The sequence below is a fragment of the Abrus precatorius genome, unplaced genomic scaffold, assembly GCF_003935025.1.
Source record: "Abrus precatorius isolate BTA unplaced genomic scaffold, Abrus_2018 Scaffold5, whole genome shotgun sequence".
NCBI lineage: Eukaryota > Viridiplantae > Streptophyta > Magnoliopsida > Fabales > Fabaceae > Abrus > Abrus precatorius.
The window spans coordinates 19,172,807-19,191,636 of NW_020874395.1; the positions used below are offsets into that span (position 1 = coordinate 19,172,807).

Sequence of the window (18,830 nt, forward strand, 5' to 3'; positions counted from 1 at the left end):
GTTGAAGAAGAATTTCAGTTATTTGGACACTTAGGGGGATTTACAGTCAAGATACTTACCCTTTTACATTGAATATCTTTAGTCATAATTTTCTATAATTTATTTTCACTAGAATATCTGTTCCTTTTAATTTATTGTTCTTTTACTTTTAGCAATTTCATCAACAAGGTTTATTTTTCATATTTATTAACAATTACGCAATTAAGGAAAAGTTTCTTAATAACAGTCCCTGTGGATACGATAATTGGTACTTTAATTTTAATTTTAATAATATTACTTCGACAACGGGTACACTTGCCCAGTGATCAATTTTTACACATCATGCACCACAGGCCACACACTCTCTTTCTGACTAGACCTCTGACCACTATCTTTGCTGAGCGACCCATGACTACCCACGTGGTATTCGTGAGGCAGGGGTAACTGGCGACCATTCATGGTGTAAATCTGTGATCACAGTGCCACAGTGAGTGTGGCTGGCGTGCGTATGCAGGGTTTATGAATTGTACTTATGGATGTGAAGTACTGCCGATGCCGTGAGTGCATCGGTGTTAAATTGATATAAGCTGTGTGATAATGCTGCCTGTGATTGTATTTGTTTAATGTATTGGAAATGTGCTGGAGGTGAGACTCTATGTTGACTGTGTGTTTTTGGGTAGTGTAGAGTACTCACCCTTACAATCATTTTTTAGGTAATCAAGACGATCAGCACCGGACTTAGTGAAGGGACGGATGAACTGCTATAGGACTTATTTTTTTATTTTTTAAAAATGTTGTATTGAACTAGTTCTGTAGCAGTTATTTGATATTAACTTGTAACCCTTCCCCAATTTCAAAATATTTTATGAAACTCTGTTATTCGGATTTGCGAAACCATTATTTAATTGAAATTAAAATTAAGGTGTTACAAAAACTCCCAACAACTTCCGAACAATAGGATTGTTATGGATCCAGAGTCGCATAAGCATGAAAATGAGAATTTGCCAAACCAAGAGTTATCATTTGCATTAATCATGCATCATGTAATTAGACTTGCATTTTGTTAGATTGTAAAAATTATAATGGTGTTAATTGACGTATGCTCTTACTTTGTTTTGTTTCTTTTCTAAAAGATATTTACTTAGAAATATATCTCACTCCTTCTTTTCTTTGTTGAAATATGTTGTGGTGTTGGACGTTTTCTTTTAGTTGTCACAAATCTTAAGGATGACCTTTCTTTGTCTTATGCTCCACGTTAAGCTCAATTTGAAGAGGATCCTTCAGATGCCAAGGAGATAAAGGAGGACCCTTCTAAGGAGTCATAACCGCTGTTTGGTTATTTCTTTTATTGTCCGCTGCTAAAGGACTCCACTCGTTGTATGGTGGAGAATTCGATACTGTATATTTTATTTTGGTAGCTTGGGTGTAATGTTATTTGTTTTGGTACTCTGATGGTCATGGATTGTGTTTTAAGATTCTTGGATAATTTGCGGTTACTTTGGATAATTATAGGATTATTTATATGACCAGGTTTATATTATCAGTTATCTTCTAATTTTTATTTGGATGGAATTAAATAGGCAGGAAATTGGTTCTTCAAAGCAAACAGGTAATGAATGTGAACTCTGTGGGTTCGTCCCCTCAGAGAGTTCTAGTTGAAGTGATAAACCACATGTTGTATCTCATATTATTAGTAATTGGCTCATGAGCACATGAAAAAGATTGAAGTCCACTTGTATAGTTATGTCAATACATGGTATGGCTATATTATTCAAGTGGTACTTACTAATATTATGATTTTATAAAGGTTCCAACTATGGGTAAATGAAGAAAACAAAATGTCATGAGTAATTATTAGTAATAAGAGTATGACATGAATCTTTATAACTTGTCGTCTATCAGGTGCATGAAGAATCAAGATCTAAGCCGTGGCTGCGTATCACTTTAAAATACATTTAAAAAAGCAAGTTTCTCAATACTCAATAATGATATTGGTATCTATAAACCACGTTGAATAATCCTATGCACTCGTGTAAAAAAAAAAATTCCTATTTGGTCCAAGACTCTTAATAGCAATCTATATACATTACACGTTAAGTTATCTAAAAGTAGTAGGATTGTCAGGTCTTGGTCTTCGTCGTCGTTACAAAATCTAACTGTGGCCTTCTCATATTAATTTGCATAATAATCATATAAATTAAAAACCTAATAAAATAATGGCCACAAATAAATATATAGACTAAAAAAGCATGTCAAAATAAACTTATCAATCCCAAGATCTGATTGGATAGGATAGCTACATATCCGGTTTAGATTAATTTATCTTGTTACCTATCCTATCTTATTCGATTAGTGTAATTGTTATCCTAAAAATATGGCTGGATTATAAGAGAGAGGAAAGGATAACAGTTGTTTTCCCCAAAATACCATTAAGTTATTCTATTTTCTTTCTCTTCTTTTCCCTCCTCTCTCCTCTCTATTTTATATATTTTTAAAATTAAAAAATATTTAAAATTATTTATTTATTTTCTATAAATTAAAAATAAATAACTTATACAAATTATAAAAATTAAAAATTAATTTAGTAAATATAGACAAAAGGGTAATTTTGTTATTTTCTGTATATTTATATCATATGTTTCTTTCTATCAAGTATGCATCAAACATTAGATGTGATAAAAGCTTATCATATCCTACTCTTGTCTAGGATGGAAATAAGTTAGGCTAGACTTTGCATAAGTAAGTTTGACCTATTTAATAATTTTAAAGTCTAAGCTAAAATATTCGATGAGCAAGGGTACTCATCAAAAAATAATACAGGGTTCTTAAATTATGTTTGCATTTATAGTTTTATTTTGATTTATAAACACTTTTAATATGCTTTATTTTTAGATTTTTTACCTTTTTCTAATTATTTGAATAATTAGGCTTGTTATAAATAAATGCTTTAATTTCATATTTTCGGTTATTTTGACCTTTGACTACTCTTTTGGCCATAAGTTTTTCTATAGATATCGTTTTTGGCTAATTCTAGTTGCATTGGATTCTACACATCTAGGGCTTCAAAATGCATATATGGATTGCTAGATTTGGAGTTTGTTTTTTTTTTTTTCTATGTTTTTATGAAGTTGAGGCAGATTTGCTGAATCTTGTTGTGGGATTGCATTTGGACCATTATTATTTAATAATTGTATTTGGGCTGTTAGATATAATTGAGGCCCAAATTTTGGCTGTTTAGTTTATGCTAATTAGAACCTATAAATAGACTGAAAAGATTCTGAATTAGGGTATGTGCGATTAGACACTTTAAATTTTTGAGATTTGGCTGAAATAAGAATCATTATTTTTACTTTCTCTCAAATTCTCTCATTTTCACTTGGGTTAAGTGCTTCGATGGAAGGCCAAATCTCTTGTTCAATTTGCAAAATCTACATGCTGTAAATTCGATTTGAGTTTTGGGTTGAATTGCTCCGAGTTTGTTCCTTTTTTCTTTAATATTAGATTTGTGTATTGTGATTATGATTAACATATCTTTGGTTAAAATTTAAATTAGGACTCAATTGATGCTCTGATTTGATAATTAATGTAGATTAGGTTAAATGATAATATGTTTTAATTTATGATCTAGTTCAATTAAGTTATTCGATTAAATTAATAATTAGATTGGGTAATCGCTCGAATTCAGATTAAAACTTTTAGATAAGTGATAATCAAAACTATACACATTTGGGATTCTGTACATTGATGTTTTTTAATTTGTTTTTATTCACGTTAATTTTGTTTGTAGCTTTAATTCAAATAATTTGAAATTTTCAAACCCCCAAACTTTAGTCGCATTTTTTAGAGAACCTAAAATTGAATTCAACTGAATATGTGTCTCTGTAAATCGACCTAGGGTGAGCTCTATGTAACATCCCTATTTTTATATTAATTAAAATTTACATGGTTATGATAAATATGCATGTGAGAGTATGTTAAGAGAGTTTTGAAGCGTTGAACTGTAAGTCTCTCGCTGTAGCAAGATAATTCTCGTTGTAGTGAGAATAAGGCGGTGAAAATGGAACATTCTAGAGCATTCTCGCTGTAGTAAGGATGTCTCCTTGTAGCAAGAGGTCCCTCGCTGTAGTAAAAAATTGCAAAAAATATAATGTAATTTTGTCTGATATTTTAGTTGTAGCGAGAGAGAGTCTCGCTATAGCAACAATCTCTCACTATAAGGAGAAACTACTCGTTGTGGCGAGAAAGGCTCGTTGTAGTGTGAATGTTGTAATTCTGAGGGTATTTAAGAATTTTTCTGCATGAAAATCATATTTCCTACCATTTTCACGTTCCCTTTAATATCTCTCAACTTTCACCCTTCCTTTTCAGATAAAACTCCTCAAAACTTCGATTGTTCTTTGAATCTAAGACCATGGAATCATCCTACATGATTCTAAATAATTTTCTTTGAGTTTAATCATGTTTTTACCCCTACGTAGGTAGAAGTACTATTTTAGGACGTTCTCATTATCAACCTTTGTTTAGATCTTCATTTTAAGGTAAGTGGAGCTCTATTCTATCATTGTATAATGTGAGTTATATGTTGAGTTCATGAGAGCATGGTTGTGTATCAATTTTTTGATGATGTATGTATAAGTAATGAGTATTAATGAAGAAAGATTACTAATATGCATATGTTTGATGGTTTGGCTGACTGGTTTTACTGTGTAAATATGAAATATATTATGAGAAAACATGATATCATGACTAAGCTAGTTTTGGTAATATTTGATAAATATACTAAATGTAATATGGCTTTATTGTTGAGAAATTTTGAATATGATGAACATGTCATCGATGATTTGTTGAATAATGTGGTTATTGAGACCATGAGTTAGCTATATGAGATTGATTAGGAAGTGCTATTAAGCAAAATCTTGTGATGAAATTGGAAAATGATTGAGAAAGTTGAATGGATTGGTGTAAATAGTTACAGAAATATTGATGAATCCATATTTTTACTGATATTTTAGCATAATTCTAGCTCATTTAATAAGGAAAATATATGAAGAAAGCAGAAAAGCTCAGAAAAAGAGAATGATTGAAAGTTTTATTTCAATTTGTAGTTATTTTCGCATTTGTAGAAATTATGCTTAGTTCTTAAGGAATTTATCTTGTTTTTGAAGGAATAATCTGAGCAAAAGTCATGGAAATGGATTATCAATGGAAAGGAAGAGGAAGAACGGCAATGTTGGACTCCAAAATACAAGAATTATGGGATGTAGGCTGGGAGTGATCACTATTGTTAGTGAAAGTGATCATTCCAGAGCCTAAATGAGAAAAGGAGCCTGTGCGTTATCACTTTCGCCAGCGAAAGTGAACGTTCCAGAGAAGACTCTATTCCTGAGGAGCTGCGCGTTGTCACTTTCGCCAGCGAAAGTGAGCGTTCCAGAGGCACTTGTATCAGGACAGCTTGCGCGTGGTTACTATTATTCACGAAAGTGATCACGCGCAGCCCTTGACCTCCTGCGTTGCCACTATTCTGAATAAAAGTGAATGTTCCAGAGAAGCCTTCAACTCTGCAAGTTGCGCGTGGTTACTCTTGCTCTTGAAAGTGAACACGCGCACTACATAAAGCTTCTGCGTGGTTACTCTTGTGAAGAAAAGTGACAACACGCAGAACTGGGGTTTCTATATATACATGATTGAAGCGCGAAAACCGGGATCGGTTGCTCATTTTCTGTTTTGTTAGTTAGATTCTCGTTGAGAGAGAGTGGAGAGAAGACTGGGGTCGAAGCTTGAAGCTCCAAGAAGAAGGATCGGATTGGAGCTCGTGGCCATGGCTGCTTTGCATTCTTCTTCTTCTTCTTCTTTTTCTTTCTCTGTTTTTGTTGAAATGTGTGCTTAATTTCCCATAGTTAAGGGTTTATGGAACTCGAATTGATGTATTGATTCGACTTTATCTTCTGAACTTTAAGTTCTTGGATTAATTGAGTTGTTAATTCTGCTTTTCATACAATCTCTGAATGGAAATTCATTTGATTAATCAAAAGGAATCTTTACCAATGGGAATTGGATTGTTTGCTCCGATCTGAATTGGCAACCAGAGTTTAGGGATTTCTTAGGGATAAGGAGACCTAATTCTGCAATCTTATAGTTCTAATTCTTAATGCAACCTGAAATTGAATCTCACCTAAGGGATTAGGGAGGTTTAGTGGATTGTTAGGGCCAATGAGTTAAGGAATTAACCTTTGGCTAGATATATGTGAAACTGATTGTCAATTATTCAATTGCTTGAATGTTCAGAGGATTTAATTGGATTGATATTGATATTCTTGTGAAGTAAATTCCTAACTATCCTTCATTGCTATTTCATTTCTTCACAAATCTTATACTCTGTTTCTCTGCAAGTTCTTTGCTTTATATGCTTTGGTTTATTGCTGTTATATGTTACAAATCTCCTTCAAAAATTCGTATGGCTCAAATGGTTATAATTCTGTGAAGTGGTACTTGAAACCTAAATTCCCTGTGGAGACAATATTCTGATCTTAAATTACTCATCACTTGCTGCAATCCTAGTGCACTTGCTAGTGTTAGATTGCGAACAACAAGTTTTTGGCGCCGTTGCCGGGGAAATTAGAGTTTCAATATCATTAGTAACATAAGAATAGCTAGATTGAGTATTTTGTTCTCTGAATTTCTGTAGTAGTAGTCTGTAGTTAGACATTTTGTCCATTCTGCATAATTCTGCAACTTTTAAACTTGTGTTTCAATTATTTTACTGATATTTGCTGCATAATTCTCGTGGTGTAGTTCTGAATACTAACGTGTAGTTTACTTTTGCTTCATTTTGAATTGTATATGCGTGGCAAAAACAAAAACAAATCAACTCTAGTCTTTGATCCTGACATAGACATAACCTTAAGAAGATTGAGAAAAGAGTCTAGAGCAGAAAAAGCCATAGGGAGTGATAGTGAGTTAGAAGCTGTCCATTCTCCAGAATCTCAGAGTAATCCTAGAGTGAAAAGAACATCTACACCCTTGAGACAACCAAATCCAGCAATAGAAATGGAAGAACAGAACAGATTTAGAACATTAGGGGATTATGCTATTCCTAACAAGCAAGGTTTTAACTCTTCTATAATCAGGCCAACTATTCAAGCCAACCATTTTGAGATCAAACCTGCCTTGTTACACTTAGTCCAACAAGATCAGTTTGCTAGAGGAAATTCTGATGATCCTAACTTACATATTTCAAATTTTCTATAGCTATGTGACACCATAAGAATAAATGGGGTTAGTGAAGAAGCCATCAGACTAAGACTATTTCCTTTTTCCTTGAGAGATAGAGCAAAATGCTGGTTACAAGCTCAACCACAAGGAAGCATCACAACCTGGACAGAACTTGTGAATAAGTTTTTAACCAAGTACTTCCCTCCATCCAAAGCTGTTAAGCTGAGAGGAGAAATTACATCCTTTGTGCAGCAAGAAGGAGAATCATTGTATGAAGCTTGGGAAAGATACAAAGAATTGCTAAGAAGGTGTCCACATCATTGTATTCCAGATTGGATGCAATTGGAAACTTTTTATAATGGGATGAATGCAGTAACAAGAACAATGGTTGATGCTGCTGCTGGAGGTTCATTAAATACAAAGTCCTTAGAAGAAGCTCAAAGGATTATTGACATGATGGCATCTTCAGTGTATTAGAATTCAAACTCAAGGAATCAAGGAAGAAACTTTGGTCATGAAGCTAAAGTTCTGGAAACTTTTCTTGCACAAAATCAGCTACAAAATCAAATGTTTTCAGAACAATTAGCTGCCTTAACACAACAAATCAACAATCTGCAAACAGGGAGTATGCCTACCAGTCAGCTAAGTTGTGATTTTTGTGGAGGAAACCATGCAAATGGTGCATATGAGGCATCCACAAGTGAACCACAAGAGCAAGTGAATTATATGAATAATTTTCAGAGACAACAACCATCATATCCCCCTGGATTTCAATTTTCAAATAATAGAACTCAGCAGTATTCTAATTGGAATAATCAATATTCTGCTGCAAAGAATTCTAATTCAAATTTGCCTTTTTCTAATGCAGGTCCAGCAACACAACAGCCTTATTTTCAGAGGAATTCATCCACTCAACCTCAAGGAAATCAAAAATTTTCCAGACCTATGAATGAAAGGTTGACTGAGATGGAAGAGACTATGCTGCAATTCATGAAGGTGACTTAAACAAGCTTCAAAAACCAAGAAGCCTCCATGAAGAAACTAGAAACACAGATCGGACAAATAGCTGAACAAATATCAAGCAGGGATGAAGGAAGATTTCCAAGCAACACAGTAATCAATCCTAAAGAGCAATGTCAAGCCATAACTACAAGGAGTGGAGCTGTAGTTGCAAGCCCTAAACCAGCAGAAAAGAAAGTGAATGATGCAGCAGAAAGAAACATTGAACAAGATCTGCAACAAGGAAATTTTAAACTATTGAAGAAAGACCATTCAGAAGAAAAAGACAAAGTTCCCATGAATTCTGAAAGGAAAACCAAAAAGCAACTCTTTGAGGAAGCTTGTAAGCCAATAGACCCAGAAAAATACAAGAGGCTACCTTATCCTCAAAGAGTCCAAAATCCTAAACAAGAGGAACAATTTGAAAGGTTTATGAATGTCTTTTAGAAATTACAAATTAACATTCCTTTTGCAGAAGCTTTGGAGCAAATGCCTTCATATGCAAAGTTCATGAAAGAACTACTTTCCAGAAAAAGGAAGCTAGAGCATGACAAAACAGTACCTTTGACAGAGGAGTGCAGTGCCATTCTCAAGAGAAAGCTTCCTCAAAAGTTGAAAGATCCTGGATCATTTAGCATTCCTTGTGAAATAGAAAACTGCACTGTGGGAAGAGCATTGTGTGACTTGGGAGCAAGCATAAATCTGATGCCATTAGCTGTTCTACAGAAACTTGGCATAGAGGAAGTGAAGCCTACCAACATTACACTGCAGCTAGCTGATAGATCATACACTTATCCATATGGAGTTGTTGAAGATTTATTAGTTAAAGTTGACAAGTTCATTTTTCCTGCATATTTTGTGATTCTGGACATGGAAGTGGATTCTAACATTCCTTTGATCCTAGGGAGGCCATTTCTTGCAACTGGAAGAGCTTTAATAGATGTGCAAAAAGGTGAACTTATGCTTCGAGTTCAAGATGAGAAGGTAATATTTAATGTGTTTGAAGCTTTAAAATATTCAGTTGAAGATAATACATGTATGAAGATAGATATACAGGATACTTTCATTACACAACATTATATGAAAGAATTTGATGAAATTGTTGTGTTAGAAGAGATAATATCTGTAGGGAATGACAAATCTGAAACTTTGAATGAAGAAGATATCATGGAAATGCAGCAGCAATTAGAAGCTCTGCCAATCCAAAAACCTACAGAAAATTTAGTGAAAGAAGAGCTGAAAAAGGATGATAAAGAAGAGGAAAGGCAAAGGCTAGAACTGAAACAACTCCCTTCACACTTGCGGTATGCATTTCTGGATGAGAATCATGAAAATCCAGTCATCATCAACAATGAACTTAAGGAAGAACAAGAGGAAAAATTGCTCAGAATTTTGAGAGAACACAAATCTGCAATTGGCTGGAGTATTGCAGATCTGAAAGGTATAAATCCCTCATTTTGTAAGCACAGAATTTTATTTGAAGAGAATGTTAAACCTGTTGTGCAGACAAAGGAGGTTAAACCCAGCCATGAAAGAGGTAGTTAAAAAAGAGGTCATAAAGCTGTTAGATGCAGGAATAATATACCCTATTTCTGATAGCAATTGGGTAAGTCCAGTCCAAGTTGTTCCAAAGAAAGGTGGTATGACAGTTGTACCTAATGAAAAGAATGAACTTGTCCCTACTAGGACTTTGACTGGATGGAGAATGTGCATAGACTATAGAAAATTAAATGATGCAACCAGAAAAGACCATTTTCCACTACCATTTGCAGATCAAATGTTAGAAAGACTTGCTGGACATTCATTTTATTGTTTTCTTGATGGGTATTCAGGATATAATCAAATAGCTGTAGATCCTTTAGATCAAGAGAAAACTGCATTTACATGTCCATTTGGAGTCTTTGCATATAGGAGAATGCCATTTGGTTTGTGTAATGCCCCTGCCACTTTTCAAAGATGCATGCTTTCTATTTTTTTTGATATGGTAGAAAACATCATAGAAGTGTTCATGGACGATTTCTCTGTTTTTGGTGATTCTTTTGATGATTGTTTAGCTAATCTATCCACTGTTTTGCAGAGATGTCAAGATACTAACCTTGTGTTAAATTGGGAGAAGTGCCATTTCATGGTACAAGAAGGCATTGTCCTTGGTCACAAAATTTCAGAGAAGGGAATGGAGGTGGACCAAGCTAAAATAGAAGTCATTAGTAAATTGCCTCCACCTGTCAATGTTAAGGGAGTTAGAAGTTTTTTAGGACATGCTGGTTTTTATAGAAGATTCATAAAAGATTTTTCCAAGATTGCTAAACCCTTGAGTAATTTACTTGTAAAAGATGCAGATTTCATATTTGATGATAATTGTTTGCATGCATTTTCTGTTTTAAAAGAGAAACTGATTTCTGCACCTATTCTTGCAAAACCAGATTGGAAATTACCTTTTGAACTTATGTGTGATGCAAGTGATAGTGCAGTGGGTGCTGTTTTAGGACAGAGGAAAGATAGGAAATTACATGCTATCTATTATTCAAGCAAAGTGTTAAATCCTGCACAAGTGAATTACACAACAACAGAAAAAGAACTTTTAGCTGTTGTACATGCTTTTGATAAGTTCAGATCATATTTAATGGGTTCAAAAGTGATTGTATACACTGATCATGCTGCTCTTAAATATCTTTTGACAAAACAGGATGCAAAGCCCAGATTATTAAGATGGATTCTACTCCTCCAAGAATTTGAGCTAGAGATCAAAGACAAAAAAGGGAAAGAAAACAGTGTTGCTGACCACTTGTCAAGATTACCACTTGAAGTCATACCATTTGGAGTGGAACAAATTAAAGAAGAATTTCCAGATGAAAGCCTATTCAAGATTGAATCACAGCCCTGGTTTGCTGATATAGCCAACTTTAAAGCTACACACCATGTTCCAAATTGGATGAATTGGCAGCAGAGAAAAAAATTCTTCCATGATAGCAAATATTATGTTTGGGAAGATCCACTACTGTTCAAAATTGGAATAGATGGATTGCTGAGAAGGTGTATACCAGAGGAAGAGCAGCAAGATGTTTTGTGGCATTGCCACAGTTCAGAATATGGAGGACATCATGGAAGTTCAAGAACAGCAGCAAAAGTTTTGCAATCTGGTCTTTTCTGGCCAACTTTGTTCAAAGATGCTAAGAACTATGTGGAAAGGTGTGATAGATGCCAAAGAATGGGGAATATATCTAGAAAACATGAGATGCCATTACAAAATATACTTGAAGTAGAATTGTTTGACATGTGGGGAATAGACTTCATGGGTCCTTTCCCTACCTCATTCTCGAATGAGTACATGCTTGTAGCAGTGGACTATGTGTCCAAATGGGTGGAAGCAATTCCTACCAGAAACAATGATGCTAAGACTGTTATTGCATTTATCAAAAAGAACATTTTTTCAAGATTTGGAGTGCCCAGAATTCTGATAAGTGATGGAGGAAGCCATTTCTGCAACAAATATCTAGAATCAGTCCTAGAGAAGTATGGAGTAAAGCATAGAATAGCTACACCCTATCACCCTCAAACAAGTGGTCAAGTGGAGGTTTCCAACAGAGAAATAAAACATATTTTGGAGAAAATAGTTAGTAGTTCAAGGAAGGACTGGTCTAAGAAAGTGGATGATGCTTTGTGGGCATACAGGACAGCTTTCAAGACACCAATTGGCATGTCTCCTTATCAATTAGTATATGGAAAAGCCTGCCATTTACCAGTGGAACTAGAACATAAAGCTTTTTGGGCTGTGAAATGGTTGAATTTTGATCAAGTGAGTGCAGGAAATAAAAGATTGTTACAGCTGCATGAATTAGACGAGTTTAGACTCAATGCATATGAAAATGCCAACATGTATAAGGAAAGGACCAAAAAGCTGCATGACAAGTTTATTCTAAAAAGAGATATAAAACCTGGGCAGTCTGTTTTGCTTTTTAATTCAAGGTTGAGATTGTTTTCAGGGAAATTAAAATCTAAGTGGTCTGGACCTTTTGTGGTAAAAGAAGTATTTCCATATGGTGCTGTACTAATAGCAGATCCAAAGGATGGGAGAGAGTTCAAGGTGAATGGACAAAGACTAAAAATCTATCATGGAGGTCAAATTGAGAAAGTCCAAGTGTGCTTGAAATTGGTTCCTCTTGAGTGAGGAACAACTAATGTCAAGCTAGTGACATTAAAGAAGCGCTTTGTGAGAGGCAACTCACATTTCTAACCCAATTTAAGTTTTCTACATTAATTTTGAATTAACAGTATTCACAAAAGTCAAAATCTGAACTTTTCATCTTGGTTACCTTGCTGAATTTGATGTTTGGAATAAATTTGGTGGCTGAAACAAGAATGCAGATTGAAATTAATTAGAATGCTTAAAGTTCTTGTACAGTCTGAATAATAGTTATCAAATTCTGCAAATTCTCTGCAAAATACAAAGTTCTGCATCATACTCATCATATTCTGTAATTTTGATGCAAAAGATAAATTTTGAAGCATGCTAAATCTGTCATTTGTGGCAAATCTGATAAATGCAATTGGACTTCATATTATAATGTGTTATGGAAAAGTCAGAATTGCATTGTGAATATGTTAAGTAGAAATTCTGCAGAATTCAGCCTTGGATGAATGTTGCATATGTAATTAAAGGTGAACATGATGAGGGAAATAGGTATTTTATATGGTGAGTGTGTATTGGAATGATTATGATTTGTTAAGTGAGCCAATTAAAGTTTGGAGAACTTGGATTGATGAAAGGAATCACTCTTTTGCAGGAAAGCAATCACGCAGAGATGGAATTCTAAGATTTCCCCTCTGGAACAATCACTCTCGCTGATGAGAGTGATAACGTAGAAACTGACTGGGAAACACAGCTCTCTGGAACAATCACTCTCGCTGATGAGAGTGATAACGCAGAGGCAGATGAGAAAAACACACTCTCTAGATCACTTCCTTTCCTTGTCAAGAGTGATCACGCGCAGGTAAGTATGGAATATTTCATAGCGCGTTACTCCTTTTACTGATAAAAGTAACTACGCTCAAGCAATAAGCTTGCGCGTTATCACTTTGCCCAGCAATAGTGATAACGCGCATTGCATTCAAAATTTTCAAGTTCTCTGGAACACTCACTCTGTTCGACAAGAGTGACAACGCAGAATTTTATTCACAAGGGAACGTTCACTTCACTTAAAAAGTGGGCACGTGCACACGCGTGACCCCAAACTCCATATAAAGGAACCACGCTCACATCCATTTAAACCTAAATCCCCATTTCCCTCTGAAATTTCTCTGACTTTCAATCTTTCGTGAAGCAACCAGCAAGCATTTGTTCCTTTTTTTTCACTATCATTCACATTTCTGAAGCTCAAGGTACGTTCTCTGCATTCTCTGAAATTGTATTTAGGGTTTTTCTTTGCTGCAACTCTGGAAAAATGTCAAAAATGGCAAATGGGGAAATATCTTGAGCGTAATTGATATAAGGAACTTTAAATACTGTGAATAGGTTTTCAAAGTCATTCAATCTCCTCTGTTAACATATTCACATCTGCATTATGCGAAAAATTTGAACATGACTTTGAAAGAAATAGAAATACTCCAGTTGCCATCAACGAAAATACTCCTTGCATGCAATATTTGAATGTTGATGTCTGAACTGAGTCGTATGGAATGAGTTACTGTTGTATATTGCACTGCATGATTGTACAGATACCATACTGATAGTCCTGCATTAAACTGATCTTTAGTCTTTGATGATAATGAATGAGTGCATTGTCCTAATTGTATGTGATTCAAAGAAACAATAGGCAATATTCTGGATGAATTTTACTGACAGAAGAAAATTTCTTTTAGGAACCATTAGTAGTTGAATTTGGTTGAAAATTTTGATTCTTTTTCTGCATTCTTGGTGAAATTGTGAACTTTGAGTTTACAAATTATGAAGGCCAGTTTAAAATCCCCTGAATATGGTTTGATTAATTTTGTACCTAAGTTCTGGTATATCTGAAAAGTTAAGAGAGCATGTAAAAAAATATGTTGATGACCTATAATAGCATCTCTGTGTTAACCTGATGTGCTTTGAGAGTGTGCACTCTAAACTACAAATTTAAAGGTTTAACCAATTTTGACTGTGATTGCTTAGTAATTTGCAATAGTGCTTGTGTGTTGATATGATTACATTCTCATGACAGCAACTGATTGTAAATAGATACATACTGCAAGTTGGAATTCTGCACATGGATTGATTGAAATTATCTAGTAAAGAGATGTATACTGTCACAATTCTGTGTCATGAATTTTAAACTGTCAAATTACTTGCTTGTTTTTGCAGCCACTTCAAAATGGTCAGAACTTCTTTGAATACACCAGTTGGACCTTCTAAGAAGACCAAAGCTGGATCTGCCAGCAACACTCCAAGAAGGAGATCTATCAGGAATATGCAAGCTGGAACAGCCAGGAATTATTCAACCACTAAAAGAGCAAGAACTGATGGTGTCTCACCTTCCTCACCCATTGAAATTGCTAACCCTCCTCAGCCAAGTGTAACCACACCTGCAACCTCTTCACCACCTCAGCCGACCAGAAGAAATGTGCCTTCTACCTCTACCCCTACTGATCATGATCCAAGATTCAGGAGCATTGCTCATGAAAACTATTTCAAGGCAAATATTCTGAGGAGGAAGATTGTCCTAGATAGAGCCTTTGAAATTGCTGAAGGTAACTACCTTGAGTACTCAGAAGAAATTCAGAAAAGGGGATGGGACAACTTCTGCTCCTTGGCTGATAATGGTTGGAGAGAAATTACACAGGAGTTTTATGCAAATGCAATGTGTTGTTCGCAATCTAACACTAGCAAGTGCACTAGGATTGCAGCAAGTGATTAGTAAATTTAAGATCAGAATATCGTCTCCACAGGGAATTTAGATTTCAAGTACCACTTCACAGAATTATAACTATTTGAGCCATACGAATTTTGGAAGGAGATTTGTAACATATAACAGCAATAAACCAAAGCAATTAAAGCAAAGAACTTGCAGAGAAACAGAGTATTGATGAATCCACTTTTTATTATATTTTTACTTGCCTTTTTTATGCTTCTTGATAAAAAAAATGGACTTAGATAGTGAAAATAATATAGAAATCACATTTTGAATAAATATCATAGGTTTATTAATTTTTGGATAATTTGCATTTAATTACATAGATATAGATTGCAATTTTAATTATCTTGATGATTTTGCAGAATGCCCAAGTTAAATTTGAGAAATCTTGGTCCTTAGATGAAAGTTGCCCCCAAAGTAGCTACTTTGAGGAGTAAAAGTGGCAACTACAGCAAGCATGGGCATTAAAGGTTCCAAAGTAGCCACTTTCAAGTCCAAAAGTGGCAACTCCAGAAGCTCCAGGGACGCCAATTTTGAAGCATGATGCGCGTGGTTACTATGGGCTCTCATAGTAGCTACGCGCATCCAAAGTAGTTACTTTGAAGACCAAAAGTGGCAACTTCAGAAGCCCCTGGACGCTGATTTTAAAGCCTTCCTGCGCGTGGTTACTATGGGCTCTCATAGTAGCTACGCCCATCCAAAGTAGCTACTTTCAGCACAAATAGTAGCAACTCCAGAGAAGCGGCATTCCTTGCATTCTGCGCGTGGACACTTTCAAGGCCCAAAGTGGACACTTTCAAAGGCAAAAGTGGACACTTTGGTGACATGTCATCCACTATAAATAGATTTTAGGAATTAGGGTACGGGACTTTTGACACTTTACACAATTTTTCTTTGCCAAATTAGGATAATTTCTTACGACATTGGAGTCTTGGGTGACAGCCAAGGATCCTCTATAGGTTTTAATTTCCAATTTCTCCTTTGATTGTTGTTGGATTTACATTAATGATGTTTACGTTCTTGCATTTCTTTCTCTCATTCGTGAAGCCCATCCATATAGAGGGCTAAACCTCCTTGTAATTCCTAGTCAATGCACATGAATCTTGAATTCTGGGGATTAATTGCAATACAAATCTTTCTTTTCTTGAATTTATTAACCCCAATCTCTGAATGAAATGGAATTTGCATGAAGGGAACATTGCTTAATGAACCCTAATTTACCTAACGAAATTCTAATTCAAAATTGCTTAATTTTGGTTAATCCTTGAGGTTGCTTAATCTTAAGGGTAGAGATTGAAGCCCATTAAGATGCTTAATTTTAATTAGGATGTTAAAGTTAGTCTTCGCTTGTTAGATTAACTTAATTTAAGGGAAAGAAAGGGGATTATTGAATCATTTAGAAGAATAATGATAGAACTCATTGCTTGACTAAGGATTACTCATTTTAATTGATTGAATTTCATTAATTTACATTTCGTTCTTGTTTAAAATCCGGAAATTGACAAACCTCCCCCCAATTTACTTGCTTTAAAATACATGTTCACACTTGTTCGATGTATGTTCTCAACCAAAAATTCCTTGGAGACGACCTAGGATAACACCCTAGTACTGCATTCATTTCTTTGCATATTTGATGAGGATTAACGACAATCTTTTGCATGACGAGTAGCTCAAATATCGTTTCATCAAGTATAAGATTTGTGATGAAATGAAATAGCAATGAAAGATAGTTAGGAATTTACTTCACAAGAATATCAATATCAATCCAATTAAATCCTCTGAACATTCAAGCAATTGAATAATTGACAATCAGTTTCACATATATCTAGCCAAAGGTTAATTCCTTAACTCATTGACCCTAACAATCCACTAAACCTCCCTAATCCCTTAGGTGAGATTCAATTTCAGGTTGCATTAAGAATTAGAACTATAAGATTGCAGAATTAGGTCTCCTTATCCCTAAGAAATCCCTAAACTCTGGTTGCCAATTCAGATCAGAGCAAACAATCCAATTCCCATTGGTAAAGATTCCTCTTGATTAATCAAATGAATTTCCATTCAGAGATTGCATGAAAAGCAGAATTAACAACTCAATTAATCCAAGAACTTAAAGTTCAGAAGATAAAGTTGAATCAATACATCAATTCGAGTTCCATAAACCCCTAACTATAGGAAATTAAGCACACATTGCAACAAAAACAGAGAAAGAAGAAGAAGAAGATGAAGAAGAATGCAGAGCAGCCATGGCCACGAGCTCCAATCCGATCCCTCTTCTTGGAGCTTCAAGCTTCAACCCCAGTCTTCTCTCCACTCTCTCTCAACGAGAATCTAACTAACAAAACAGAAAATGAGCAACCGACCCCGGTTTTCGCGCTTCAATCATGTATATATAGAAACCCCACTTCTGCGTGTTGTCACTTTTCTTCACAAGAGTAACCACGCAGAAGCTTTATGTAGTGCGCGTGTTCACTTTCAAAAGCAAGAGTAACCACGCGCAACTTGCAGAGTTGAAGGCTTCTCTGGAACATTCACTTTTATTCAGAATAGTGGCAAAGCAGGAGGTCAAGGGCTGCGCGTGATCACTTTCGTGAGTAATAGTAACCACGCGCAAGCTGTCCTGATACAAGTGCCTCTGGAACGCTCACTTTCGCTGGCGAGAGTGACAACGCGCAGCACCTCAGGAATAGAGTCTTCTCTGGAACGTTCACTTTCGCTGGCGAAAGTGATAACGCACACTGGCAACGCTCACTCTTATAACTAAAAGTGATTACGCACAGGCTCCTCTTCTCATTTAGGCTCTGGAATGATCACTTTCACTAACAATAGTGATCACGCCCAGCCTACATCCCATAATTCTTGTATTTTGAAGTCCAACATTGCCGTTCTTCCTCTTCCTTTCCATTGATGATCCATTTCCATGACTTTTGCTCAGCTTATTCCTTCAAAACAAGATAAATTCCTTAAGAACTAAGCATAAATTCTACAAATGCAAAAATAACTACAAATTGAATTAAAACTTTCAATCATTCTCTTTTTCTGAGTTATTCTGCTTTCTTCATATATTTTTCTTATTAAATGAGCTAGAATTATGCTAAAATATCAGTAAAAATATGGATTCATCACCACCCCAAACTTGAATTTTTGCTTGTCCTCAAGCAAATCAAACTAAACCAAGGGTAAGTTCCTCCATTTTCAAATTCAAATAGCAAACTGCTTTTCTCAGATTTTCCAATTTCCAATTCTGTGTTTTCTGCAAAATTTTCAATCAAGTTGTTTATCCAAATACTCATCATGATATTCCTACTGCATAATCATCATTAAGTAAGAATTGCTACCTAAGTTCATATATTTCATCAAAATTCATGTGAGTACAATTAATCAACATGATCACAGCTCACTTGGAAGTGTTTCTCTCATCACTCAACAGTGTTTAGGTGCTGTTTTCACTCTAAATCATCAATTTCACTGTACTCTACCATATGCTTGCCCAATTTCTCCATCTCCTCTGCTTAGTACAATTAATCACACATCTAGAGGACTTTTTCAGGTTATAACAAGGCTAAGGTTAAGGTAGGTATCAAAGAAAATGGAAAATAATACATGCAATTTCAAAAGATCAGAGGCATTTTGAGTGATTTGTTTTAAAACTAGCATGGATCTGCATTATTCCTCCTTAATTCTCTCACTTATACAGCAAACAAATTTTTTCTTGCAGCAGAATTTTCACTGATACTTTTCTTCTTTTCTTGCTTT

General features: G+C 35.1%; 1 protein-coding gene and 1 non-coding gene across 2 annotated transcripts; one reads left to right on the top strand and one right to left on the bottom strand.

Annotated features, from left to right (window-relative positions):
- Positions 1 to 7,410: 7,410 nt before the first annotated feature.
- LOC113868298 lies at positions 7,411 to 7,517 on the bottom strand. The gene has a single exon (XR_003505319.1). It is a non-coding gene; the product is annotated as a small nucleolar RNA R71 (small nucleolar RNA).
- A 2,371-nt stretch (positions 7,518 to 9,888) lies between these two features.
- Positions 9,889 to 12,318, top strand: LOC113866873 (the record flags this gene model as incomplete). Its single annotated transcript, XM_027501671.1, is given in 5 exon segments — positions 9,889 to 10,001; positions 10,102 to 10,340; positions 10,446 to 11,159; positions 11,454 to 12,156; positions 12,249 to 12,318. Coding segments are annotated over 5 exon segments (1,839 nt in total), but the record flags the coding sequence as incomplete, so codon positions are not given.
- Positions 12,319 to 18,830: the final 6,512 nt, after the last annotated feature.